The sequence below is a fragment of the Canis lupus genome, chromosome 10, assembly GCF_003254725.2.
Source record: "Canis lupus dingo isolate Sandy chromosome 10, ASM325472v2, whole genome shotgun sequence".
NCBI classification, from domain to species: domain Eukaryota; kingdom Metazoa; phylum Chordata; class Mammalia; order Carnivora; family Canidae; genus Canis; species Canis lupus.
The window spans coordinates 18,085,558-18,111,418 of NC_064252.1; the positions used below are offsets into that span (position 1 = coordinate 18,085,558).

Consider the following 25,861-nt stretch of genomic DNA (forward strand, 5'->3'; position numbering starts at 1 on the left):
GTGGCCTGCGACAGCCGCCCCGCTCACCTTGGCTCCACTGGCTCTGTGCTCGTGTGTGGCGTCGGTCCTCCCAGCTTCTGGGTCTGGAGCGTGCCGGGCGTGTGGCCACCCCCGGGGTGCTCTGTGGGGCGAGTCCGGGCCCGCGACGTCGGCCTTGGGCCCCCTAGGGCCTGCTGCTTGGTGTCCTGGCTGGCTCGTGCGGGCACAGGGCTTCTGCGGCGGCCCCGAGTTCCCGGGCCCTGGGGTCCCCTCTGAGGGGTTCTGGCTGACTTGTGATTGATTTTCCCAGAGAGAAAACGATGAGGAGATTCAAGCTGCCAAAGAGAAGCTGAAGTATTGGCAGCGGCTGCGGCATGACCTGGAGCGCGCGCGTCTGCTCATCGAGCTCCTGCGCAAGCGAGAGAAGCTCAAGCGGGAGCAGGTGAGGCTGGGCGCCCCTCGAGCCTCCCCTGCGCGGTCTGCAGCCCCGCGTGGGCTCCCAGGGTGCCTAGGGCCGGCTGCACCTGCAGGCCTTCGCCCTGCCTCCTCCCAGAGCCTCCTGCCCTCGTCCTCGGGCAGCAGCAGGACGAGGGGGGACGTTGACCTCTGTCTGGAGGAGGCTTGGTGTGGCTGTGGGGGCAGCGTGGCCGGCCCTTGGGGGGCGGGGCGGGGCAGCTGAGTCGGCGTGGGCCAGGGCAGTGGGCGCTTGGGGGGGGGTCGCCATCCCCAGAGGGCCGTGGTGAGCGTTCCAACCGAGTGCCGCATTTGGCAGGTGAAGGTGGAGCAGATGGCCTTGGAGCTGCGGCTGACCCCGCTCACGGTGCTGCTGCGCTCCGTCCTGGACCAGCTGCAGGAGAAGGACCCGGCTCGGATCTTTGCGCAGCCGGTGAGCCTGAAGGAGGTGAGTGTTCACCCGCTCGGCACGGGGCTCCCCGGCGGCCTAGGGAGTAACCGTTCACTACTAGGTGCAGGGTGTGCGCTTAGGAGTCTCCTAGCGTTTCATTTTAGCACGTTCCCTTTTAAGTGATAAAAGCAATAGGTTTCCCTGTAAAGTGGCGGGAACAAGAGATGGGAGTCCCCCCTCAGAGAGATCCTGTCCGTGCACGGCGGCTCTCTGCCCAGATAAGGCGCACCGGTTGCTGTGTGTTCAGTTTGAGGAGTTTGAGTTGGAGGGGCCCCTGGCCTGAACATTGGGTTTCCGTGGGGCGCGTCTGCGCGCCGCACTGACGCTGTGAAAGAGGCACCGGTGCTGTGCGTGTGCGTGTCTCCCTTGTAGAGTAGTGGGTGTGTTAGTGGGTTATAGAGCTTGGATAAGACTCCTTCTTTGTTTGTAAATGCTTATTTTTCCTCCCCGAAATTAGGTACCAGATTATTTGGATCACATTAAACATCCCATGGACTTTGCCACAATGAGGAAACGGTTAGAAGCTCAAGGGTATAGACACCTCACTGAGTTTGAGGAGGATTTTAATCTCATTGTAGATAACTGCATGAAGTACAACGCCAAGGACACGGTGTTTTATAGAGCCGCCGTGAGGCTGCGCGATCAGGGCGGTGTCGTTCTGAGGCAGGCCAGGCGCCAGGCGGACAGCATCGGCTTCGAGGAGGCCTCGGGGATGCACCTGCCTGAGCGGCCTGCGGCGGCCCCCCGGCGGCCTTTCTCCTGGGACGACGGTAAGCACCAGCCCCGAGCACGGGCACAGGCGGGGGCACGCGCTTGCCCGCACACCGCGTCCGCACGGCCCAGTGGGACTAGAGCACGAGCCGCATATGTGACCGTATGTTTCCCAGTAGTTCATGATGAAAGGGAAGGAATTGACTTCAAAGGCGGATCTTTGACTCAGTGCTCCTAACGTATTGTGCTTATAGCACATGGTCTCCACGAGAATTACTGAGTGTGGTTGGCTTTTAACTTTTCTTTGCCACACCATGTGTGTTTGACACCCCTCGTACGTTTCTGTGGACACAGGTGTGTTTCCCCTGAAACATTAGGGACACAGTGGCCAGCGGCCCCGTCTGTAGGGGACAGCCTGCATGGGGGCGGGTACAGACCCCATCAACGTTGAGTTGGGGGCTGCGCCCTGGGTGGACCTGGATCCACTCCGAGGAAGCCTTGTGGACGTGTGCCTCTGAGACGGGGTGCGGCGGTCTGTTCACTTGTCCCAGCCCTGGAGATGGGTTGCCTTCCCTGTGCCTTGCCCTGGCCGCCGTGCCTGGTGGGCTCTGGAGTGTCGGGTCTTGGAGGAGAGGGCATGTAGGTCTCCGTGGGGTTTCCCAGTAAAGTCCTGCACCCATGTTCTCACCAGGGATAAACTCAAGGATGGGAAGTCTTCATTTATTTCTCCCACATTTGTGCGGGGAGGTGGTGGAGCTGGTGGGGTGCGTGTCGCGGCGCTGGGTGCTGCTCCCTCCCTCTCCCTTGGGTCTGCGTGGGTGCGTGGAGACCCAGGGGCTGCCTCGAGGTGGGGGGCGCACACAGGGCTGTCCCTCGTCTGCTTAAATGTATAGACGCGAAATGGTGTGAGGCCATTTTCTTTGAGGCCTCAAATAGCATATCCGTTATATGAACGTTTTTGAGGCTGTTACTGTAGAATTTTGTCAGAGACCGTATGGATACAAGCCAAGCTGTTAGATTTGGACGCTTTTATTTATTTCTCGATGCTAATGTCTCGTTACTTTTTAAGAAGCACACGTGCTTTCAGTAAACGCTTTTCTGGAGGAAGGTGCCCCTTGCTGCTGGCAGTTGTGTTGTGGTCTCTGTCTCTTCCCACCTTCCTTCCACTTTCACTCCCAGCTTTATTTTAGCTCTAAAGACTGGTTTTTTTCTTAGTCACCTTTCACTAACTTCAGGTAATTTGTGTTTTATTATCTTGTTTTGCTGAAATTAAAGTTGCTAGGGATTTTTGTATTAAATACGCCTGAAGTTGAGAGTGACCTGTGTGTTGTGTGGCCTGTCGCTGTAGAGCCAGGTGGCGGTCTGGGTCTAGAGGCCAGCGCGGACGTGGGTTGGCCCCGGCCCCTGTCTGCACAGGTCGGGGAAGTGGGTGGGGTCGTCCTCTTGGGCCTTCTTCTGACCCGGCTTCTGGTCTTCACTGGAGGGCTTGGTTTGGGCGTGCACCAGGAGAGGCGCTAGCCCTCCCTCAGTGTGCTGTGTCCCCGTGCGCCTGGCCGGCCAGCCGTGGACCTAGAAGCTTTCCTCTAGGAGCGTCTGGATGCCCAGGGGTGAAAGCTCGTGTCCCTGTGGCTGCAGCCGGTCGTGGGTGTGGCGTGAGCGTTGGAGGGGCATTTGGGGCTCCCGCGGGCGGGGCCCGTGCCGGTCAGGTGGTTTCGGGGGCACCACGGGGGGCACCGCCATGGTTGATGACTGACGAAGTATCCTTTGGCTTCAGTGGACAGGTTGCTGAACCCGGCCAACAGGGCCCACATGGTCCTGGAGGAGCAGCTGAGAGAGCTGCTGGACAAACTGGACCTCACGTGTGCCATGAAGTCCAGCGGGTCTCGGAGCAAGCGGGCCAAGCTCCTGAAAAAGGAGATTGCTGTCCTTCGAAACAAACTGAGCCAGCAGCACAGCCAGCCCCCGCCCGCGGAATCAGGTATTGGAAGCTTTGAAGAGGAAGGTGCTCAGCTGGGGCAGGAGACGGGGGAGGAAGGTAAGCACATGCTCAATGTCTGTCCTCACTGACCCCCGGGAGCCCCCACCGGGCTTCTGTTTCCTGGTACGGTTGGCGCCGCTTAAACAGGCACAAGGTTTAAGATGCAGAATAAGGCTTTTTTTCCTTAAACTAGTTAATGAAACACTATTTAAAAAGGGTAGCATAGACCTTGTACATTGTCTAGAGTGAAGAGTAGAGGTGGCTTCTGTGACAAGAGGGATGGTTCTGTTGGTCACACCTGCTGTTGAAAGGGCCGTGATGCCACTGTTGCTGGAACACTCCTCTGATAGGGTGGAAGGTGACGCACATGCTATCACCAGGGAGCAGGGGTCAGACCTGGAGCTGCTTCGTGGGCCTCCCGACACGTCACAGCACAGGATGGGAGCTGCCGATCTTCCCTGGGACATGTGTCTGGGAGGAGAGCTGGTCATCAGCCGTGTCTCTGTGTGTAGGACGTAAACGAGGAGAAACCCACCCGCCCAGTGGGAACCCCAGGGAAGTGCCGTGCTGGTGCTGGCCTCAGGTGGCTGCAGGTGGCGGGCTTTGTGCTCAGGACAGGGACTGTCAGGGGAGAACGGCAGCCCCATTGTTGGAGCATGTGGAACCTCGTAGAAGATGCTGCCCCCTCTTCCGATCTCTTACTTTTAGCAGAGAGTCTACACATTTTAGTTTTACAGGAGAGAAGAAGGTATAGTCGGGCTCCCCAGGGCCACGCCGCGGGCACTTTGGCTTGCAGTCTGGACTGTACTGGGGGCACCTGCAGCAGCGGGCGGCCCTGCGGTGTCCTGGTGTGGACACTCCACGGGCCCTGTACACCCGAGCGGTCCTCCTGATTCACTGTTCCTGCCGACCCTGTTGCATGAGGCGGCTGGTGGGGATGAGCTGCAGCCCTCGAGCCTCTGTTTCTCCTGGGAGGTGACCTCTTGTGCAGGCAGCTTGCCCTCATTCTCTGCCTGCCTGGTTTCAGTTCACTGTGCCTTTGTCTAGGCCCCCTGGTGTGGGATGCAGACTCCAGAAGCTCCCTCTTGGGGGATAGGAGCTACAGTGTGTCCATGGAGCAGAGGGGAGGCTGCCTTCTGCAGCCAGGAGCCAGGAGACAACTTCAGGCAGGTTTCACGCCCATCGTGGAGCCCGGCCTGGTGCTCCATCTCAGGACCCTGCAGTCATGACCTGAGCCCAACGAGAGTCGGACGCTTGTCTGACTGAGCCACATGGGCGCCCCGGGGCAGTTCTGTCCCGAAGAGCAGCTCTCCTGTAGGCCTGGATGCTGGTGGCCCCGGCCGTTATCCCTGGAGTGGGGTGCCCACCTTCGTCCCATCCAGGTCGCTCCTGCGGCCTGAGCTGTTGCTCTGGCTGAGCTAATCTGTCTTCGTAGGAAAACACTGTTACTTGCCCTGAAAAGAGAGTGGTCAAAGCTTGTGAACCGGTCATTCCGGGTCATGAGGGGCGTGATGGGGCGTGTCTGGAGGCCGCATCTTCCCCATCGACCCAGCCGTCTTGCTGCACAGCTCAGATCCCCCCAGCAGGCGGGCACCCCCCGCCCCCCAGCCCACATGTGCTGCCCTGTGGCGCTGGGGTCTTCTTGAAGGAAGAGTGCAGGGACATGTGACAAAGACGGGCTGGAGTCCTCGTGGAGAGAACAGCGCCCTGGCGGCCAGTGGGCAGTGCAGGCGGGGAGAAGGCAGGCTTCGGGGAGGCCGCGGACAGCAGCGGGACCTCCACGTGGGGTGGGGTGTTCTCCTGCAAGGCTGGAGGGGACAGCCAGGAGCAGACGCTCTGGGAGCTGGCGTAGAAAGGGGATCTCATGATCCTGGTCACGGGACGAGCACTGAGAGTACTCTGAAAGATGAGGGCGTGGGGCTGCGAGGTGATCCTGTCACCTGGGCACCCGTCTGTGTTGTCACCTTGGGGGTTCTGATGGGGTTGGGCCTGCTGAGGTGCCCTCCTCTGGGGGGTCCTGCGCTCCTCCTCAGCTCTGTGTCAGCGCTGCAGGTGTTCTAGCGCGGGCGCTTCGGTCTCTGCCTCTTCCCAGAGCGTGGTCCCGGGTGCCTGATGGGCGCAGGGTAGCGAAGACAGGTGGCTTTGGGAGGACTGCGAGCCCAGGGCTTTCATGTCCTCTCTGGGACTCCAGCTGTGCTTTGGGCCCTGTCCTCGTGTTTCAAGATTGTGCCTTTCTCTTCCCGAAGGCTCCCTCAGGCTCTCTCAGGCTCCCTCAGGCCTATTGTGATTTGTATCCGAGTCCGCACAGGAGCGGGTTTGCGGCTTGCGGGGTCCTGCTTCCCCCGCATGGCACGTGGGAGCGTGCGAGGACCGGTCATGTTTATAAGAGGGCTCTTGGGGAGCACGTGCGTCTGTCGCTCTCTCTCTTGAGGATGAGGTGAGGAAGCCTGAGGCCGGGTGGTGGTGAGACAGCCTGTGGTCAGGGTCACGGGAGGCCAGGGCCCCACGCCGGAGCCTCCGAGCTCCCGCGCTCTGGGGTGTATGGGTCTCGTCGGATAGCTGGCGAGCGGCCTCTCTGCAGCCACAAGTGCATCTTTAGAATTTCCAGAGCAGCTAGTGTGAAACAGGCTCCTGGTGGGAACTGCTTTGCTCTTATGAAGGAAGAAGTAGGAATTTGGGACGTTGGTATTTACGTGAACAGGGCTTATTCCAGAAGGGAGTCGAGCATGGCTCGCGTGCGGCTCGATGCCGTCATTGTTAGTGGCAGCGAGTGTTTGTGTTTGTGCGTTAGCTTGTGGTGTGGGGTCGGCCCAGGGTGCGGCCGGGCGCAGAGGTGCAGCCGTGGGGCTCGCCAGGCCCAGGGTTGGCAGCCCACGTGGTGCCCGGCTGGCGGCGGTGCTTCGTGCCCCGCGCACCTCCCCAGTACTCCCGTGAGCTGTCTGGGCCGAACGCAGCAGTGCAGGGTAGGTGCAGGGAGAGGAGGCCCCTGCAGGCACATCTTTGCCTTTGTGTCTGGTGAGGCGCGGGTGGGTGCGTGGGGACGGAGGGCTCCCTTGCGCCCTGCTGGCCCTCGTGGCCACCCCCGTGTTGGTGACGCCCACCTGGCCAGGGCAGAGGTGGGGGCAGGACCGCTGGTGCGGGGTCAGGGTGGGAGCCTGGCGTGAGGCCCAGGAGAGAGGCCAGAGGTGAGCCGGGGCGCTCGCTGGGGGAGGGCCCGCGGTGATTCCTCCGTGCTGGCCGCAGGTGCTGCCTGGGAGGACACGGGGCCCGAGCATGCAGAGCCCCGCCTGGCGTTGGCCACTGTGTCCGCAGCTCGGATGCCCGGGGACCCGCTGGGGCGGTGCACAGAGGGGCTCGGGTCCTGCTGTGACCTGCTGAGTCCGAGCAGGGCCCCTCGGGCAGGTTCCTCAGGACGTGGTTCTGAGACGGGAGGGGGCACAGCAGCTGTAGCTTTCCGCTTTCAGAACAACTGGAGTTACTGGTACTGCCTGCTTTTGGGGCAATTTGCAGCTTTAATGAGAAGTGTGCGTAGAGAGGACGGGTACCCTCTCGGATCACGTAAACCGCTCGTCCTGGCTTGATCTCCCGCGTGTCGCAGCCCAAGCAGAGGCCTGTCCGGGGGCTGCGCCGCTGCCCGCTTGGTGCCTGGGGGCCGGCCTCCTCCCTGGCCCTGGGGTAAAGCCCTGCTCGTGGCTCTTCAGACTTCTTGTTTTGATATGAATGGTTTTAAGAAGCTTTTTAAATTACGAGGCAAAGGTAGTTTTCCAAAGACTGTTTTTATTTTTAAAGTCAGATTTAGGAAAAAGAACGTACTTTATGGGCGTTCAGAGCGTGGCGTGGAGGGTAGCCGGTCTGGGGCCTGGAAGGGAGGTTTTCCTGGTCCCGTGAGGGTCGCGCCTCAGGCGGGCACAGCCTGGTCAGAGGAGTGATTTACGTGCTCGTGTCCCCTGCTTGCTGACCACGTGGCCCAGGTCAGGAGCGCGTGGGGTGCCCGTTAGCCTCCTGGTTATGTGAGACGTGTCTCTTACTCAAGGTAAGTGAAGTGTCGACTGTAGAGATGCTCCTAAAGTCGAATGATGTGCTAGTTTTGGCGTATGTGGAGGGAATCCTCAACAGCCGTTGGCAGGGTAACGTGATACACGTGCACACCTGGAGCCCGGGCACCAGGCCACCCCGTCTTCGGTGTTAGGGCAGCGCACACAGTGTAGCCTGACGGCCCGCTGCGGCCTCTCACTGCTTGCAGACAGTATGTGTGATGCTTTGTTTCCTTAATTGAATTAGTGTTTTGGTGGACTTCACATTTATAGTAAGTTTTATAATAGATTTTATAATTATCAGTTTTCAAAAATCACTTTATTTATAATTTTTTCAGGAGATAAATCTCCCCCTAAACTTGAACCATCAGATGCATTACCTCTTCCTTCAAACTCGGAGACTAATTCAGAACCACCAACCCTCAAACCAGTAGAACTCAACCCAGAGCAGAGTAAACTATTCAAAAGAGTCACATTTGATAATGAATCACATAGCACTTGCACTCAGAGCGCACTGGTAATCGGACACCCTCCAGAGCCCACCCTCGCCAGTAGTGGCGATGCGCCGGCGGCGGCGGCCTCCGCGGTGGCGGAGCCAGCAAGCGATGTAAACAGACGCACTTCTGTTCTCTTCTGCAAATCGAAAAGTGTAAGCCCCCCAAAGTCTGCCAAGAACACTGAAACCCAGCCAACTTCTCCTCAGCTAGGGACCAAAACCTTTTTGTCTGTAGTCCTTCCGAGGTTGGAGACTCTTCTGCAGCCAAGAAAAAGGTCGCGGAGCACCTGCGGCGACTCTGAGGTGGAGGAGGGGTCCCCGGGAAAGCGCCTGGACACAGGTAAATGCCACGGAGCGCCGCGTTCTCTCTTCCAGGGGTGTTGGTGGAGCCGCCGGGCAGTGCCCCCCGCCGCTGCAGTGCACGGTGGACCGTCCAGGGGCCGCGGTGGCCTGCCTGTGGAGGTGGCACCATCGCGGGGGGACGGGGGCCCGGTGGGGTTGTGTCGCGCCCGCCGTGTGTCCCAGGACATACACAGGGGTCTGTCTGGGGCCGCGGCACCACTTTGGGCTGTAATCAGAGGGCGTTGTGACGTCCCCTCGCCGTCCTGTGGGGCTGTGGCCGTGTGTAGTGGGGTGACTTCCTGAGTGGCTGAGCGCACCTGCCGGGCTTTTGTCCTTGTGCCCGGTTCATTTGCTGGAGGCTCCCGTTCACGTGTCGTGGCGCTCGCCCCCCGCGGCTTGCGGGAGGCGGCCTGTTGGCCTCCGGGTGACAGCCGAGGAGGCAAGTGCCCGCTAGGTGGCACCATGGTTCGGCCCCCTGGTTGTGCCTGTGGTGGTGCCCCCAATGCCGCCCCTGGGCAGTGTGACCGAAGGGGTGTGTCCCTTGTGCTGGCAGCCGGCGGAGGCCCGGGGCGGTGTCTGTGCTGGCGTCTGTGCCGAGGGCCGTGCGAGTTGGCGCACGGGGCACCTGTGCTCCAGCCGGGGAACCCATCTGCTGCCCCACCCTGTGTGCCCTGCGCCGCGGCCCACCTTCGTCCCTCTGGCTGCCTGGATGACTTCTGACGAGTCGTATTTTCATGTGGGAAGCTCTCAATACGTCGTGTTGATCTCGTAGCAGCTCTGTTTGCGGATGTGTGGGTGGGTTAGAGCCTTTTCTCGTCTCTGAGTTGCGGGAAGCTGCACGCGCGTTTCGTAGGCCGTCGATGGAGCTCGTGGCAGTGCTTGCGGGTCTCCCGAGGCTACCCTCACGGCTGTCTCTGCGGGCTCAGGACAGTCTGTGCGCGTGTCGTGGGCGTGCGCCGAGTCCGGTACCCGCGTGGGGAGGTGAGCCGGAGCGCGTCGTGCCGTTGGCCCCGGGCCGTGGGCGCTTGGATGCCCTCAGGGCTCTGCAGGCCCTGGCCGCATCAGAGGGTGCTCCGCGGGCCCTGGTGGCCGTCTGTCTAGGCGGGGCTCCCACCGCCAGGGAGGCTGCCCCCAGCCCGGTGATGGTGCTTTCAGGGGCCTGTTGCGCACCATGGCCCTCGTGGGGAGGAGCGTGCCCCGCGTCCCGCGTGTGCAGGCAGGCCGTGCAGGTGTCCGGCGCTGGCGCGAGGGCTGCAGGAGCTTCTGAGAGCAGCCGGGGCGGCACTGACGGGGTGTTTGCTTTCTTGTTCCAGAGTGGCAGTAGATACGGTGGATGCGTGACGAGCCCCGACGCCGCCCGGGGCGGCCCGGGAGTCCTGGTAGCGCCGGGACCTGCTCAGCACCCGGGCAGGGGGCCCGGCGCCCCCTCTGGCTCCACCTCAGCCTGGCTCCCGGCGCTCTCCGCACGCCCTGGATCGCTCGCCTGAGGGCGGGCTCGCCTCTGAGGACTCGAACTATTCTCAGCCTTCGCTTTTCCCAAAGATTCATCCGCGTGCTCCGCCTTGTAGGGGTTTTCCTGGGTCACACTGCCCGCTGCAAGGCTCCCACGTACCCATTCACGTGGAGACGCTCGGTCCCGGGCCTCCCTGCTCTGAGCTGCGGGTCGCGGCAGGCCGGGGTCAGGGCCCCGAGCCGCTCTGTCCTCTCGCTTCGTCCTCCGCGACGCTCGCTGTTCCCGGCACGAGCAGCTCCTGGCCTCTGCTCTTGCGACGCCTGCTGCATGCGCGTGAGAGACACAGAGACACAGAGATAGAGAAAGACAGAGATAGAAATGCAGAGAGAGACAGAGAGATACAGAGAGAGACAGATGTAGACTGAAAGATAAACAGAGACTGATTGTGAGAGACAGACAAGGTAACAAAGAGAGACCCAAGAGATAGGCAGAGACACAGAGTGAGAGACAGAGATAGACACAGAGACTGAGAGATGGAGAGAGAGAGAAACAGACACAAAGAGACCCAGAGACAGAGTGAGAGACCGAGAAAGACGGACTGAGAGGGGGCCGTGTCCATCCTCAGGCTCAGGTTGGAGGCCAGTCTGGCCCCCCAGTCAGACTAAATGGCTTTTTCGCTGTTTTCCAGGTTCTCAGTGTAACTACTAACATGCTGGGTGGTTCGGTCTTTGGATCCTAACTCTTTTCTCTTGCTCGACTTGGACTGGAGCTCTGCTAAACGCTGGCTTTGGAACGCAGAAAGATCACTGCATCCCTGGGGTTCACGTAATTCTTGTGGAGGACGCTGCAAACGTCGTTCAGTCATCTTCCAAACACACCCCCCCCAGCCCGCGGAGGATCGGCGCAGGTGCTGGACGGCTGCCCGCTGCCCCTCCCTGAGCTGGCTGCCGCTGGCAGGGACGCCTCCTCCGCCCGCCCTGACCCCGTGGGTAGGTGTGAACGATGCCGAGGGCGGCCTTAGAGCCTGCGGTGCCTCCAGCGACGTGGACGGAGATTCCGATCCTGCCTTCAGCAGGCACAGAACTGGCCTGAAGGGACCAGCGGTTGTGGGTCGGGCGCGGGCGCAGCTGGAAGATGCGCGAATGCCTCTGCCTCCCCTCGCTTGTTGCCTCTTTCTTTCCTGGGTTTCTGGCTGGTGTCCTTTCTCCCCTTCTCCTTCCCTTACTTCCTGCCGTGCCCAGAGGGCAGCTCTGTCTCTGGTCACCATGTGGAATGTCGGCACGAGCAGGAATCAAACCCGGGGGCCTGGAGGCGGCTCCTCCGTGGCAGCCTTTCCCGTCACCGCCGCTTCGAGGAGCCGGCCTAGGCAACAGCAGCAGGGTCCTGGGATCCTGCTTACTGTGTTTTTATGGAAAGGTTGAAAAATCACCCCCAAAATGCAATTTTATTGCCAACAGGACAAATAAAAACATGTAAACAAAAAGAACGGGTGGCCCTAGCACTTGAGGCTGAGTGCAGTCACTGTGCCCAGCAGCCTCTGAAGCTGGTCCCACGTCACGCGGCCGATGGTCAGCCTGGGGAGCTGGCTGGCAGCCTGGGCGGGGGCAGGCAGAGCACTGGCGTCCACCCGTGTGTCCTGTGGGGGGTGGGGAGCAGGCCCACCATGCTTGCTCAGCCGCTTGCAGGTGCCAGGCCGAAGCTGCACCCCGGGGGAGCGCCGGGCATCCCGCTGGCTGGTGGGTGTGAGCTGTTCACAGCGGAGCTAGCGGCTCAGGAAGCTTCTGGGGGGCTTTGCCTCGGCCACTGTTGAACGGCCCTCCCGGGAGGCCCCTTGAACACCCTCCCCACCAGGCCCAGGTTTGCCCAGGGTGTCACGCCTGTGGAGGCAGAGATGGGGGCCAGAGTCCTGGGTGCCTCCCGCTGGAGGGTGCCTGCCTTTTCCACATGGCCATCTTGTGTTTTGTGTGTTGTGGCAAGCAGACCTAACTTCCAGCGTTGACAAAACGTCTTCTCCCTGAAGTAGTTGCCGAGGGCTCTTGCGTGCATGGTTTTTGCTAGGAGTTCAGGTGCCTGATGGACGCGTGCCGTTCGTGAGGGGCTCGCAGGGCCCCTCTCTGTGCAGACCCCAAACCTGGTGTCCCAGCAGGTCCTTGCAGGTGTCCCGGGCTGGGCGGGTGGGCTCCGTGGGCCGCAGCAGCCGGCGGGCGTGCCGGGGAGGGCGCGGAGGGGCCGTGGGTGTGCAGGCTGGAGCCCTGGGCCCGGCGGTTTCCTGCTGGTGGGCTGGTCTGTCGTGCGTGTGAGTCCACGGGCGTTGGGTGACATTTCCTGGGTAATAGATGGGCGCGGGTCTTCTAAGTCCCCAGGGAGGTCGACGGAGACGAGCTCGCTCCTTTCTCAGCACCCCACATTTTCGTCCTTCCTCCTAGCATCACTTGGAGAGCAGGGCTTCGGTGGGCGGCCTGGCTGTGTGTTTTGGGGCCGCGGGGGCTGCGTTTACTTCCTCCCTGGATGTGTGTGCATAGGCGGCGGGGCTGTGTGCCCTCTTCCCGGGACAGTCCGGGACGGGCGCCATATGCTCTGTGCTTGCTTCTCCGAGCATCATAGCCTGGCTGCCGGGCAAGGCGCAGCGCCTGGAGGTCGAGGTGGGCAGGTGCCCACGTGAGGCCATCCAGGGGCACAGCCCGGCTCCACGCAGGCCCCGCACCGAGCGGCTTTGTGGCGGCACGACCTTGTGGCTTGGACTGTTGCCACAGGGCCAGTTGGATGATGTCCTAGGGCTTCCCCTGAGGGCGCAGGCGGTGGCCTGGTGGCCTCACTGCTGGGTCCTGGACGCGCGCCTGCGGGACTGTGGCCCCCTTCTCAGACCTGGGTCCTCTGTCCTTCTGTCCTTTGGGCTGGGTGGGGCCAGCTGTCTCTGAGTTGGGGTCTCTGCTGCCTTCGGTGCCTCCTGGGACCTGGTGGCTTTGGGGTCCCTGGGTGCTGCTGCCGTCCTGACTTGCTGGCCGGTGGTCTCAACCCCTCGGCTGCGGGACGCGATGGAGCCACAGACGTCCGGATGCCGTCACCACAGCTGTGGCTGTGACGCGGGGGTTCCGTCCACAGTGAAAACACCCAGTTTCTCTTTAGAGCCAGTGGTGCCGAGTCCCTCAGAAACAGAGCCCGACGTCTCATGAACAGAGTTGAGAACGTGTGGTCTCACTCTGTGGGCTGGGCGGCACAGCCACCCGCCCTGTGTGCGTTCATGTCGTAGCCACCAGCGTCCTCCCCGTGCTCGCGTAATGTGGCTCTGCCGCTGAGAAAACACGTGTTAAAGCAGGTGAGGGAGCCCTGTAGTCTGGGCCGCTCCTCCAGACACACTTGTAAAGAACCCGGTTGAGTATTTTTTTAAGCGCAGGATTGAGATTTTTTCTGGGAAGAAAAATGGGCCTGACCCTGCGGGCGTCGCACCAAGAGGGGGCAGCGTGGCCCGTCCTGTCATGGCGTCAGGGATGTCGGGCTTCGGGAGACGAGTCTGGCTCTGAGAGTTGCCGTGATTGTAGATGAATTGTGTTTTGTTCTTGAAAATCTGAGAGCTGCCACCCCCGGTGGCTTCTGGCTGCCCCGGCCGTGTGCGCCGTGCCCGTGGTTCGGGGCCGGGGCCTGGGCTGCAGAGCCTGTGTTCTGGTTTCAAGCATCTCGAGTGTTTCTGAGGTGCGTGCGTTTCCTGCGACCTCAGCCCCATGGAGGCTCCCACGTGCGGCCCCGTTCCCGGCGAGGGGTCTCCTCCTGATGGCTTGGCCCCAGGGCGGGGGCTTCGGGTGCGCAGACCCTTTGATCTGGGAGGGAGGAGCTGGGTGCCCCCGGCTTTGCCTTGGGGAGCTGGTGCAGTTGCTATTCCAAGGGAGGCACCTTGCTGAGCCCCGTGCTGGGGAGGAGCTGCTGGTGCTGGTGCCCTCGTGTCCCTCGGGAAGCGCTGCCGTATGTCCCGCGTCGTGGGTGCTGCGGGGGTGAGGGCGCGGGCATGGCCTCGGATGGGGACGGCTCTGCTGCAGCATGGGACTGAGGGGTCCGTGTGCCTGTGTCGCAGGTCTCACCAATGGCTTTGGGGGCGCACGGAGTGAGCAGGAGCTGGGTGGCACCCCTGGAAGGAGAGCTGCACCCCGACGACGCTGCGCCTCGGAGTCTAGCATCTCGTCCAGCAGCAGCCCGCTCTGCGACTCGAGGTGGGCACACCCCGCGAGCTGGCCTGTCCCCGCCGCCCCCACCGGGGATGATCTGTCCTGCTCTTCAGGGGCCCTGTCCTGTGCTCTGTGACGTTTACCTGAAAATGGGAAGTAGAATCATTCGTAAAACATGAACAGGTTTTGGATATGTGGTTACAGTTACTGTTTTTTCCCGCCAAAGTTCTGTCCTGATTTGGGGGTGACCGGTGCAGCCCCGCCATCTGCCCTGTGGAGACCCCTTTGTAACAGGCCCCTGCGCATCCTGGTTTTGGTCACCGGGCGGAGCCGAGGGCCCGGAGTGCTTTCTGACCGAGTTATGCTTTCCGTCCTGCAGCTTCAGTGCACCCAAGTGTGGCCGGGGCAAGCCCGCCCTGGTGCGCAGGCACACGCTGGAGGACCGCAGCGAGCTGATCTCCTGCATTGAGAACGGGAACTATGCCAAAGCGGCCAGGATCGCAGCGGGTGAGTTGGGGCCCCATCCTCCTCCGCAGGGCAGTGCGCCGGGACCCCGGTGCGGCCGGCCTCCATCCCTAAGGTGTCGGGTGGCTCCCCACACACAGGGACACTTCGTCCTGCATGTGTCGTCTGTTGTGTGGATGGTCCCTTCCCAAGGTTCCCTGGCCATCGGACTCCGCGGAGGCTGCCCCTCGTGGCTTCCTCTGTGATTTGCAGCCTCGCGTGGGCTCCCCGGGTTCCGGCCTCTAGAGGACCGTGAGGGACCCTCTGGGACTCCTGCAGGGGTGGCCTCAGGCCGCACGGTGCCCCACTCTCCTAACTTTTCGTGCTTCCTTCCCTGTGCAGAGGTCGGTCAGAACAGCATGTGGATTTCCACCGATGCCGCGGCCTCCGTGCTCGAGCCTCTGAAAGTCGTGTGGGCCAAGTGCAGTGGCTATCCCTCCTACCCGGCCCTGGTGAGCCTCAGGGCGGCGGGTGTGGGGCCCTGGGGGCTGCCCCGTGGGGATCAGGGCACAGAGCCGTGTGACCCTGGGGCCTGGGGCCAGGTGTCCCGTGAGCACCTGCTGAGGGACATGCACGCAGGTGTCAGGATGTTGGGAAAGCTCCTTCGAAAGCCCCCTCAGGTGGGGGCCGGAGGACAGTGCTCCAGGGTGTAAGCGGGGGGTGGGGGGGGCTCTCACACGTGACCCGCACGTGTTCTCCCTTGACAGATCATTGACCCCAAGATGCCAGCGTGTGCCTGGCCACCACAACGGGGTCACCATCCCGGCCCCGCCGCTGGACGTGCTGAAGATAGGCGAGCACATGCAGACCAAGGCTGATGAGAAGCTGTTCCTGGTTCTGTTCTTCGACAACAAGAGAAGCTGGTGAGTGCGGGTTCCTGGGCTGCACAGGGACAGGGATGCCCTGATGGCATGTGGGGCTCCGCGTGCACAGAGATGCATGTGAGCGGCCTGGCTGTCAGGGCTGCATTCCTGTGTCCTGCTGGACTTCTGCGGGTGGCCCAGGCCCGAGGGCACCGGGCTGACCGCCCAGTGCCCAGCACCTGGCCCGATCTCGCTCTGCCAGCTCTCCAGGCCTTGCTGCTTCCTTCCTTACCTATTGTGGGTCCAGGTGGGGCACTCGGGCATCAGCTCCCAGACCCCTGAGCTCTGCCCGGAGGCTCTCCCTGCCTCAGAGCCCACGATGTGGGCTGTCCCCGAGCCCTCCGGAGGTGCGTGTTGGTGTTTGCACGCGCGAGGAGCTGTGCCCTTGGCCCTTCTCTGCCCGGAGAGCTCCTGTACCGACCAGGGGCTCCGTGGTGCGGAGGCGCTGTGCAGGGCCGGGCTAGGAGGTGCGGGCACCGCCAGCGTTGGCAGGTGCTGCTGGACTGGTTGTGCGGCCGTGAGCGCCTCCTCACCCTGTGGAGGCTCAGGCCCCCGTGTGCCGTCCGAGGGCTGGTTGGCCTGCTCACCGCGTGACAGTGCATGCTGTGTCCCATGTGCACGTGCACATGCATGGGCGTGTAAGCCCGTGTCTGTGCTCACTGGGCTGTCCGAGCGCTGCTGCTGCTGGAAAGCGGCGGCCCCAGGTCAGGGTCGTGGAGGGGAGGTGGCGGTGGCTTGTATGTCCCCCCGTCCCTGAGGCCCCACGTCGGGCCTCCCTGGAGCACCTCGTGTCCGCCGCCTGTCCACCCCTGGGAGCTGCCGGGCTGCCGCGTGAAGCGCCTCCAGGGAGCATTGCTCACGGTTCCTGTCTTTTCACTTTTCCAAAGGCAATGGCTCCCCAAGTCCAAAATGGTGCCTCTCGGCATGGACGAGACCATAGACAAACTGAAGATGATGGAGGGGCGGAACTCCAGCATCAGGAAAGCTGTGAGAGTCGCCTTCGACCGCGCCATGAGCCACCTGAGCCGCGTGCACGGGGAGCCCAGCAGCGACCTCAGTGATATCGACTGACCTGCCCGCCCCCCCGTGGCCTTGTCCGTAGTGGGGATAAGCTGTACATGCGTGTATATCGTTCCAGACTTAACTTATTCTGATTTCCGGGCCTGGTTCTTTCCTTCTTCCTCCCCCGGGAGGGCAGGTTTTATTTCCACGTTCTCTGTGAAACCATCCCCGTCTGGGCGCTCTGTGAATGGTGCGGTCGTGTCCCCGGCTCTATCTGTGTCCGTCACAGGCCGTGCCGGAAGGTCTGCCCGCGTCACTTTCTTTGATCTGTAGCTTTTTTTTAAAGACTTTTGAATGTTTAATAATTTTGTAAATCATACTCTTTACACGGAGTACCACTATTTAATAAGACGGGATGTAAATTTACAATGACAAATGTGTATTTTAAGAAAGAAAATGACATTATTTTGATGGTACTTTGTGGAAAGAGGTGGAGAATAAATTTATGCTGTGTACATCACTTGCAAATCACCAAAAAACACTCCGCCGCCCCCCGTGAGGGCCGGGGCAGGCGCCTCCTCCGGGTGTCGCCGTCCTCCCCGTCTGCCTCCAGCCTCCGCCCGCCTGCCCTAGCCTTCCACGGGTGTGCCTCCCAGCGGATTATTTATTGTAGAAAGTGTATTCATTTGCTTTATAATGAAAAATAAATTTGCAGAAGTATATTGATATGCATTTTTATACGGGCACATAAAGATCCAACTTGCTTTGGGAGCAGGATGTGTTGCTTGTTGTGTAAATGACTCTGGCAGTGTGTTCTTTGATTTTGTAACTTGTAATCTTTTGTTTACAATGGGGGCTTTCTGTAACTTGTTTTAATTTAGAACACTTTGGTAGCAATAGAAACTTTGGATACATTTTTGTATGGTACATGTGATGTATATAGAATTAGTACTTTATTTTTATTTTTAAGAGGTAAAGCATTATGTTAGGGGAAAAGGTAGGGTGGGTTTCCAAAAATGCGGTTTTTATATTAAAAAATAAAGTCAAGATTTGGACGGTGTGGCCACTTCATTCCTCCCTCACTCGGGTGCTGGGCGGGCTCACGGCAGCCTGTCCCGCCGGCTCATCCAGGCACAGGACATGCCTTCATCTTAAAGTTGTCATGGGATGGCATTATTTATTATTTTACCTAATCATATTTTTATTTTAAGCTGGTAGTTTTAAAATTTTTAAATGTTTTTTTTCCCCCTTCAGTCTCCATTGTTTGTAACATCTCCATAGAAACTTGAAAATAAAACGTCTTCCTTTGATAGCTTGTCCTGTGTCTGACGGACGCTTTGTATGTGCCGTGGCCCCCCAGGCCCACCAGCCCTCGGGCCGGGACGTCGCGGGCGAGGATGCGGTGGCGAGGATGCGGTGGCGGAGGAGCCAGGAGCCACGACAGGCGGGTCCCCTGGGGGGTGCGGGGCCACGGGGAGGCTGCTCATGCTCACGCTGCGGGGACAGGGCAGGGCGGCTGGTTCCTGCCCAAGCAGCCGTGCCCCTGCCCCTGGGCCTGACGGGCGATGAGGAGGCGCTGGCCCCTGGTGGGTTGCCTCCCGGAAGGGCCCGTGCTTGCCTGGGCTGTGGGCGTGGGCACCGACTGTCCGCACCCCGGGAGCACGCTGGGCCCTGCGCCCGGGAGGTGGATCAGCCTCGCCTGCCCCCTCCCCAACGGCCCAGGACACCCCGCATCTCCAGGGCCCTGCACCCCCCAAGGGTCCCGGTCGCCTGTGGCTTGGCCTTTATCCTTTCTTGAGATGTTCCACGACGTATGAAGCCGTGTCCAGGAGTCGCCCCTCCGTCCTCCTGGAGTCCAAGGCTTGCCTGTTCCTACCTCAGGCCTCACTCCGAGAGGTGAGGGGGGCCGCGGGGTGGGGGCTTCCCCAGGGCTGGAGGGCACTTGAATCCACAAGGAAGGGGCTTTGCCAGTTCAATGGATTTCCTGGGCCCAAGTGCAGACTACTTAAGGCAGGGTGCCTGCGTGGGCCCGTGGGCTCTGGGTCACGGTGGAGTGTCCAGGCGGCAGCCCCGGGCCTCCCTGCTCCGCCCGCCCCACGCCCGTGCCCCTTGTCCCGGAGGCAGTCCCCATGCGGGCAGGGCTGCTGACAGGCCCGCAAGCCTCCGGGAGCTTTGGTGCACAGGGGGTCGCAGGGAGGGGACAGCTGGGGGCATCGAGGGCCCAGCACAGGCTGACTGGAGGCTGGCAGCCTGGGGCAGGTGCGGGTCCCCCCGCCTTGCGTGCCCGCCGCCCGCTCTCTTCCCCCTGCAGTAAATCCGGTGTCGGGTTCTGTGGTCTTCGGGTTGCCCAGTGGACACTGGAGGGCACTGGGGGCACCGGGGGACACGGGGCACCGGGGGACACGGGGGACACCGGGGGGCACCGGGGGACACTGGGGGGCACCGGGGGGCACACGGGGCACTGGGGGACATGGACACTGGGGGACACGGCACCAGGAGACATGGGGGACACCGAGGAGCAGTGGGGGGCACCGGGGGACATGGGGGACACTGGGAGACACCAGGGGGCACCAGGGGACATGGACACTGGGGGGCACTGGGGGACACGGGGTCACCAGGGGACACGGGGGGATGCTGGGGGACACGGGGACGGGGGGACACCGGGGGACACTGGGGGCACCAGGGGAGACTGGGGGATACTGGGCACCCAGGGGTCAGGCAGCATGTCCTCGCCAGGCGGCGAGGCTCTGCTCCAAGTGTGAGGGAGCCAACCACAGCCCGGCTCCTCTGCGGGGTGTCCAAGGTGGTGTAGACAGAGCCCCCCGGCCTCCGCCCTCCTGGACCCTGGCCAGGCCCCCCCAGCTCAGTGGGCGGAGCTCAGGGTCTCCCCACGGCTGACCGGATCCCTGTGCCCCCTCCAGGTTGTGCCTCCTCCAGGAACTCCCACCCCTGATTCATGTGCTCTGGGGTCTCCACTTGGGGTGGGCAGGGAAGCGCTTGTGGCCAAGACGCCCACAGAGCCGCCCCTAGCCCCAGGCCCCCTCGCAGGTCCCCCGTGGCCGCCCGGAGGCCAGGAGCCCCGACCGACCATGCGACCAATGTGAAGTGTCAACTCGGGGAAGCGGCCTCCAAAGGAGGAGGAGAGGTCTTTCCTGCTGTGTTTCCTGCTGCGCTGACTGGAATGTGGACGTGGTGGATGGAGCTGCAACAGCTGTTCGGGGTCAGGATAGGGGAGCCTGGTCCCCGGTGGGCACACAGCTTTCCCGGGGATTTGTCCTCTGTTCGTGACAGAAACGTACATTTATGCCCCTTTAAGGCCACACTTATTTCTCTTTACAGCAGGTAAATTTCACATGGGTCCAAGTGAAATAATTAAAATTCCAGAACAACATCACTGGGTGACTATAACCACGGAGTGGGAGTGATCCCCTAAGTATGACTGTACTTCCGGAAAGTGTGAAAGAAAATAGTAACGTATTTAACAACGTGACGTTAAGAAGCCTGCGCACGTGTGGTCCCCTGGACCTGCTAGTGCCCACGGCAGTCGGAGTGTTTGCCACTCGAACTGCGGCAAAGGGGCTTTTCCTTAACAGATAGGGGTCTACAGTCCCTCCGGCGGCGTCGTGGCTACGGTTTATTCATGACTCCGGGGGAGGCGCGGGCCTAGGGAGAGCCCAGGATCCGCCTCGCGGGGCTGCTCCAACCGGAGCCACCTGAGCCCGCAAAGAGTCTCGCTCAGCGACCGCAGCGCCAGGCGCCCCTGCACGTCATCCTCAGGGAGACAACGGGACAGGAAGCGCAGGCGACTGGGGCTCACTGCTCAGGATGGGGAGCAGAACAGCTGTGAGGACCCCCCCACCCCGCCCCGGGGCCTCGGGGCTCCGAGGTCGAGGCTGCTGCAGCTCAGCCCCACCGCACCCCCAGCACCATCCCACCCCAGAGCCCAGGACCCACCTTCCACAGTGTCCGCAGCCTGCGTGGGGCCACCCCTCCTGCCATTGGCCTTGGCCTTCTGCAGCTGTGGTTGTGGGAGGCTGAGCGGCCAGGGCCGAGGGGCCTATCTGGTGCCCTGATGGGGGCCGCCCCCGCTGTCCCCTGCCGCTCGGGCCTCCGCTGTTGTGCACCAGCCCACAGCTGCGGATGCGCTGGCTGCAGCTGCGGGCCCACGGCCCCGGGGAACCTGCGCGTTTGTTTTCGTTCATAGGTGCTCGACTCCTCTGATGCCCCGAGTGAACCGGCCTCCCACCAGGCCCTCCTCGGGCCTCCCATGGCGTGAATACCAAAGGGCCCAGAGCCCCGGGCTGTGGCTGCTGGATCTGGCCCCCCCCGCCCCCCCGGCCCAGGTGGGGATCCACGGCTGCCTCCCCACACTCTGCTCCTGGCGCAGGAGCCCCGCATGGCTGGGTGCGGGCTGGGCCCTTCTGTGCCTCGAGGCTGGCTTGGGCACAAGGCTGCTCACCGGATGGGGGCCTGGCGTCTGGGGGTCCTGGGGGTCGGGGGTGGCCCAGCGCGGGTGGCAGGTGCTCAGTGACGGCGACTTAGCCCCTCACTGCCTGAGCCCGTACCCGGGGCTGCCCGCCTCCAACCCAAGTTCTGAGGGGCTGGGGCCGGGCTGGGGGCTGGTGGAAGGGGGAGAAAACACTTTGCTGATCTTATTTTGTTTCATTATGAAAGATCTTATTTATTTATTCAGGAGAGACCCAGAGAGAGGCAGAGATGCAGGCAGAGGGAGAAGCAGGCTCCCTGCGGGGATGCAGAACTTGATGCAGAACTCGATGCAGAACTCGATCCCGGACCCCGGGGTCACAGCCTGAGCCAGAGGCAGGCGCTCAACCGCTGAGCCCCCAGGTGCCCCTTTTGCTGATTTTTTAAATTTATTTTTTATTTTTTGCTGATTTTATAAAAAATCCGAGCCGCAGAAAGCTCCGCCGGCAGGGTTCGCGGGGATGGCCCCCCAGCCCAGGGATGGTGGTGCCCCGGCAGGTGGAAGACCAGGCTGGTGGGCCCCCGCCTCGGCTGCGGGCCCCGTGGGAGGTTGGGCGGTCGCTCCGGTCCCCCCGCCAGGTTGCCACATTAACCGAAAAGGTGTGACATCCTCTTTTGATGAGAGGAGGCGAATTTATCTGGAACCCACCGGCAGTGGGGCCGGAGCTAGTTCGGAGACGCGGGAGGAGGATACGGCCGAAGGTGTCCGAAGGCCACGGCTGTCCTCCCCGGACAACGTGCATCGTACTTCATTCGTGTCACCACCTTTGAGCTGTGTTGGCGCCATTGGCCACCAGAGCCTGTCACCCCCACACGACCCACTTCTCGATTTCACTGTCATTATCTTTTAATTAAATCATGTTGTCGATGGCATTTGCCACCAGGCTTACACTGCCCGTCTGAGGACGCGGCCCTGGGAACTGCCCGCTGGGGCTGGGGAGCTGAGCACCGCAGCCTGCAGGGCCCCCCGTCACCCCTGCACACCTGCCTGTCGTTCCACTGTCAGGGATGGCGGACCCACCCCCCTCCCACTTCCTTCCCGCAAGGTCTCAGACGCCAGCCCGGCTGCTCCTGGGGCTCCATGCATCGAGCCGCTGGTGGCTTTGGCTGGGTCACCCTCGACGCCACTGAAATTTCTCAAGGCCACGGCCTCTGAACCCTGGGCTTAGGCACCAGCCGCCCGAGCAGTTGTGCGGGGGTCCTTTGCTGTCAGACTAACTGCTCAGGCGACGCACACTTATTACCTCCAGGTTCCCGTGGGCAGGGTCCACGAGAGCTGGGTCCCTGGCACAGGTCTTGCGTGGCCACAGTCTGGTCAGGAGCTTGGCTGGGGAGGCCGGGCTCCATGCTCTCTCAAGTCCTGGCAGAGTTCAGGTCCTTTCTGCTGCAGGACCATGGCTTTGGCTTCTCACACGCTGTTGGCCAGAGACTGCCCCTTGGTCCCAGCACATGGCCGCTTCCTTCCGCCAAGGAGAGGGCAGCCCAGGAAGGTGGGATCACAGCCAGCGCAACTTGAGCACAGGCGCAGAGCCACGTACACTGTCCCGGCTACCGTAGTTTCTTGGTTGGAAGCAAGTTGCAGGCCTCACCCACGCTCCAGGGGAGGAGGCCACACAAAGGTGTTGTACCTGCCTGCTGAGACCCTTCAGGCGAGTCTTACCACCCGGGGGTCTGAGTCCCCGGGCACAGCTCCATGTGCCTCCTGGAGATGCAGAGGCTGAGACACCCTGTGCCGGGTTTGCCAAACTGGCCTGAACCACACTTCCCCTCTGGCCTGCCCCTTCTGCCCTGCCTGCCACACTTTCGGATCTTTGCTCTTCATGTTGCCTCTCCCTACCATGCCGTCCCCTCATTGGCTGCCTGACCTGCTAGCAAACGTAGACATGTATGTGCCTAACAACCAGGGGTCAGAATATAGAAGGCAAAACCTGACCAAGCTGCAAGGAGTGATGGGCCTGTCCTCTGTCGTAGTTGGGGGCAGCCATGCCCTCTGCCAGAAGTGGACGGAACCCGCAGGCAGGAAGTTGCAAATACAGAACTGAACTCAACAACACCATCAACCCACTGGATGTAAGTGACATCCGTAGACCACTTCATCCAACAGTAGCAGAACGCACGTTCTTCTCAAGCTCACATGCACGTTTGCCAAGATGGACCACACTCAGGGCTGTGACAATACCTGAACAAAAGCCTACAGATCACACAAAGCTTGCTCTAGACCACAAGAATTAAACTTAGAAATCAACACCAAAAAAAAAAAAAAAAAAAAAAAAAAAAAAGAAATCAATCCAACATATTGCGCTTAATGCGCTTAAGAACCTCCTGATGCGGGATCCCTGGGTGGCGCAGCGGTTTGGCGCCTGCCTTTGGCCCGGGGCGCGATCCTGGAGACCCGGGATCGAATCCCACGTCGGGCTCCCGGTGCATGGAGCCTGCTTCTCCCTCTGCCTGTGTCTCTGCCTCTCTCTCTCTCTCACTGTGTGCCTATCATAAATAAATAAAAATTAAAAAAAAAAAAAAAAGAACCTCCTGATGCTAGGAATTCAACTAGAAATCAGTAGGAGAGGGCAGCCCTGGTGGCTCAGTGGTTTAGTGCCGCCTTCAGCCCAGGGTGTGATCCTGGAGACCCTGGATCGAGTCCCACATCCAGCTCCCTGCATGGAGCCTGCTTCTCCCTCTGCCTGTGTCTCTGCTTCTCTCTCTCCTCTCTGTGTATTCTCATGAATAAATAAATAAAATCTTTTAAAAAAATCAGTAGGAGAAAGATAGCTGGAAAGTCCTCAAATATTTGGGGAGTAAATAACACATGGGTCAAAGAAAAGTCTCAAGAGAAATTTAAAGATATTTTGAACTAAATGAGAAAGGAAATACAAATGATCAGGATTGGTGGGTTATAGCAAAAAGTAGCAGTTAGAGGGAAATTTGTAGAAGACTGCACATTTTAGAAAAGAAAGAAGGTCTAAAATCGATAATTAGGCTTTCATCTTAGGAAACTAGAAAAAGAAGAGCAAATTAAACCCAAAGTAAGCAGAAGAAAACAATGAAAAACAGAGCAGAGGGGTTCCTGGGTGGCTCAGTTGGTGGACTGTGTAACCCGTGACCTCGGGGCCATGAGTTTGAGTGCCACACTGGGCATAGAGATTACTTAAAAATAAAACCTTTAAAGAAAAAACAAAACAAAACAAAACCAGAGCAGTTAATGAAATTGGAAATGGAAAACCAGTAGAGAAGACCCATGAAACTAAAAGTTGGTTCTTGGAAAAGATGAATAGAATTGACAAACCTTTAGTCAGGCCAACGAAAAAAAAGAGAGAGAGAGAATACAGAAATTACTAATATTGGACAGGTGGTTCATCACTACAGATCCTCTAGACATTAACAGGGTGATAAAGGCATGTTATGAAGAACTCCATGCCACAAATTTGACAACTTTGATGACATAGATCAATTCCTTGAAAGACAAGCTACCACAGGGCACACAGGAGACATAGACAATCTGACTAGGCCTACACATATTAAAGAAATCAAATCAATAATCCATAACCTTCCGAAACAGAGAGCACCAGACCCAGATGACTTCACTGATAGATCTAGCAGACATTTAAGGAAGAAATTGTACCAATTTTCTACAATTTGTTCCAGAAAAATAAGAGCAGAGTGAACACCTTGTAGCTTATTCTATGAGGCAGGACGCCTGGGTGACTCAGAGTGTGACCCTGGGGTCCTGGGATCGAGTGCCACATCGGGCTCCCAGCATGGAGCCTGCTTCTCCCTCTGCCTGTGCCTCTGCCTCTCTCTCTGTGTCTCTCATGAATAAATAAACAAAATCTTAAAAAAAAAACCCACTTACTCTATGAGGCCATGTTACCCTTCTACCCAGACAAAGGTGTTACAAGAAAAGAAAACTCTTACCTTATCCACATAGATGCAAAAATCCTCAACAAAATATTATCAAATCAAACCCAAATCTGTACACAAAAATTGTACAGGGACCACAAACAAGTGGGATTTATGGCAGGCATGCAAGGCTGGGTCAAGATTTAATAACGAACACATCAACAGGCTACAGACGAGATCACATGCTCATACCTAGAGATGCAGAAAAAGTAGCCTACAGAGTCCAGCACCCACTCATGGTAACAGCTTTCCACAAAATAGGAAGAGGGGGGATGCTCCTCCACTTGGACACCCACAGAAAACCCACAGGCCTTGTAGTACTCGATGGCGGGAAAGTAGATGCTTTCCTAGTCGTGTCTGAAGACTCCGTGCAGAAGCGCCTCCTCCAGGAAGGCTGCTGGGCCTCCCCTCTCTCCCGCTGGTGAGTGAGGGGCCTCCCCCCCTGGCGTCCACGGCTCCTGGTGTGATTGTGACTTGTCGTCTGTGTGTCTGCTGCTGTTCTGGGCTGTAAGCTCTTTAGGGGGCGGGCTCCCCATCTCTGAGTTTGGCAGGGGGCTGTGTACAGCAAATATGTGCTGAGGGAGGGAGCGAAACAACACAAGGGGAACGGGGTGGGTTCCGCAAGGGTGGAGGCCATTGCTCAGGGGGTCCCTGGATGGAGGGGCCAAGCCTGGGTGAGGGGCAAAGTCTAGATGTTCACTGACTGGTGTCAGGCGGGCCTTGGGAGGGGTGCTGCCGAGGTGTGTGTGGGGGCCACACCGCAGGGAGCTGGTAATCGACCCAGGAATGGGTTCTCAGAGGCGTGTGAGCAGTTACTGGGAGTGTTCAGGGCTCACCTGCCGGAGGAGAGGAGGCTGCGTGCTCGGCAGAGTCATGACGAACTTGGGCGGCCCCTCGTAATGGTGAGTGTGCCGTGCCTCCCTCCGTCCCCTCACACGTCCATCCACCCTTCCTCCCGCCATTCATTGCTCCACCACCCACCCACCAGCCATCCATCATCCACCACCCATCAGCCAGCCAGCCAGTCAGCCATCATCCACCCCCATCCCCCGTGTA

The 25,861-nt window shown here is 60.1% G+C and overlaps 1 protein-coding gene and 1 long non-coding RNA gene across 2 annotated transcripts in view; both read left to right on the forward strand.

Moving 5' to 3' along the window:
- Nucleotides 1-17,740, forward strand: part of BRD1 (bromodomain containing 1) — a 36,330-nt gene extending 18,590 nt beyond the window's left edge. Inside the window, 11 exon segments of the mRNA XM_025456063.3 lie at nucleotides 290-421; nucleotides 752-880; nucleotides 1,341-1,653; nucleotides 3,369-3,629; nucleotides 8,338-8,442; nucleotides 13,964-14,099; nucleotides 14,434-14,561; nucleotides 14,901-15,010; nucleotides 15,266-15,286; nucleotides 15,288-15,421; nucleotides 16,309-17,740. Of these exon segments, the coding sequence (XP_025311848.1) occupies nucleotides 290-421; nucleotides 752-880; nucleotides 1,341-1,653; nucleotides 3,369-3,629; nucleotides 8,338-8,442; nucleotides 13,964-14,099; nucleotides 14,434-14,561; nucleotides 14,901-15,010; nucleotides 15,266-15,286; nucleotides 15,288-15,421; nucleotides 16,309-16,492 (1,653 nt within the window). The 3' untranslated portion in view covers nucleotides 16,493-17,740.
- A 360-nt stretch (nucleotides 17,741-18,100) lies between these two features.
- On the forward strand, nucleotides 18,101-20,758 carry LOC125755878 (uncharacterized). Its single transcript, XR_007413322.1, has 3 exons — nucleotides 18,101-18,319; nucleotides 19,472-20,266; nucleotides 20,628-20,758. It is a non-coding gene; the product is annotated as an uncharacterized LOC125755878 (long non-coding RNA).
- The last annotated feature ends 5,103 nt before the right edge of the window (nucleotides 20,759-25,861 follow it).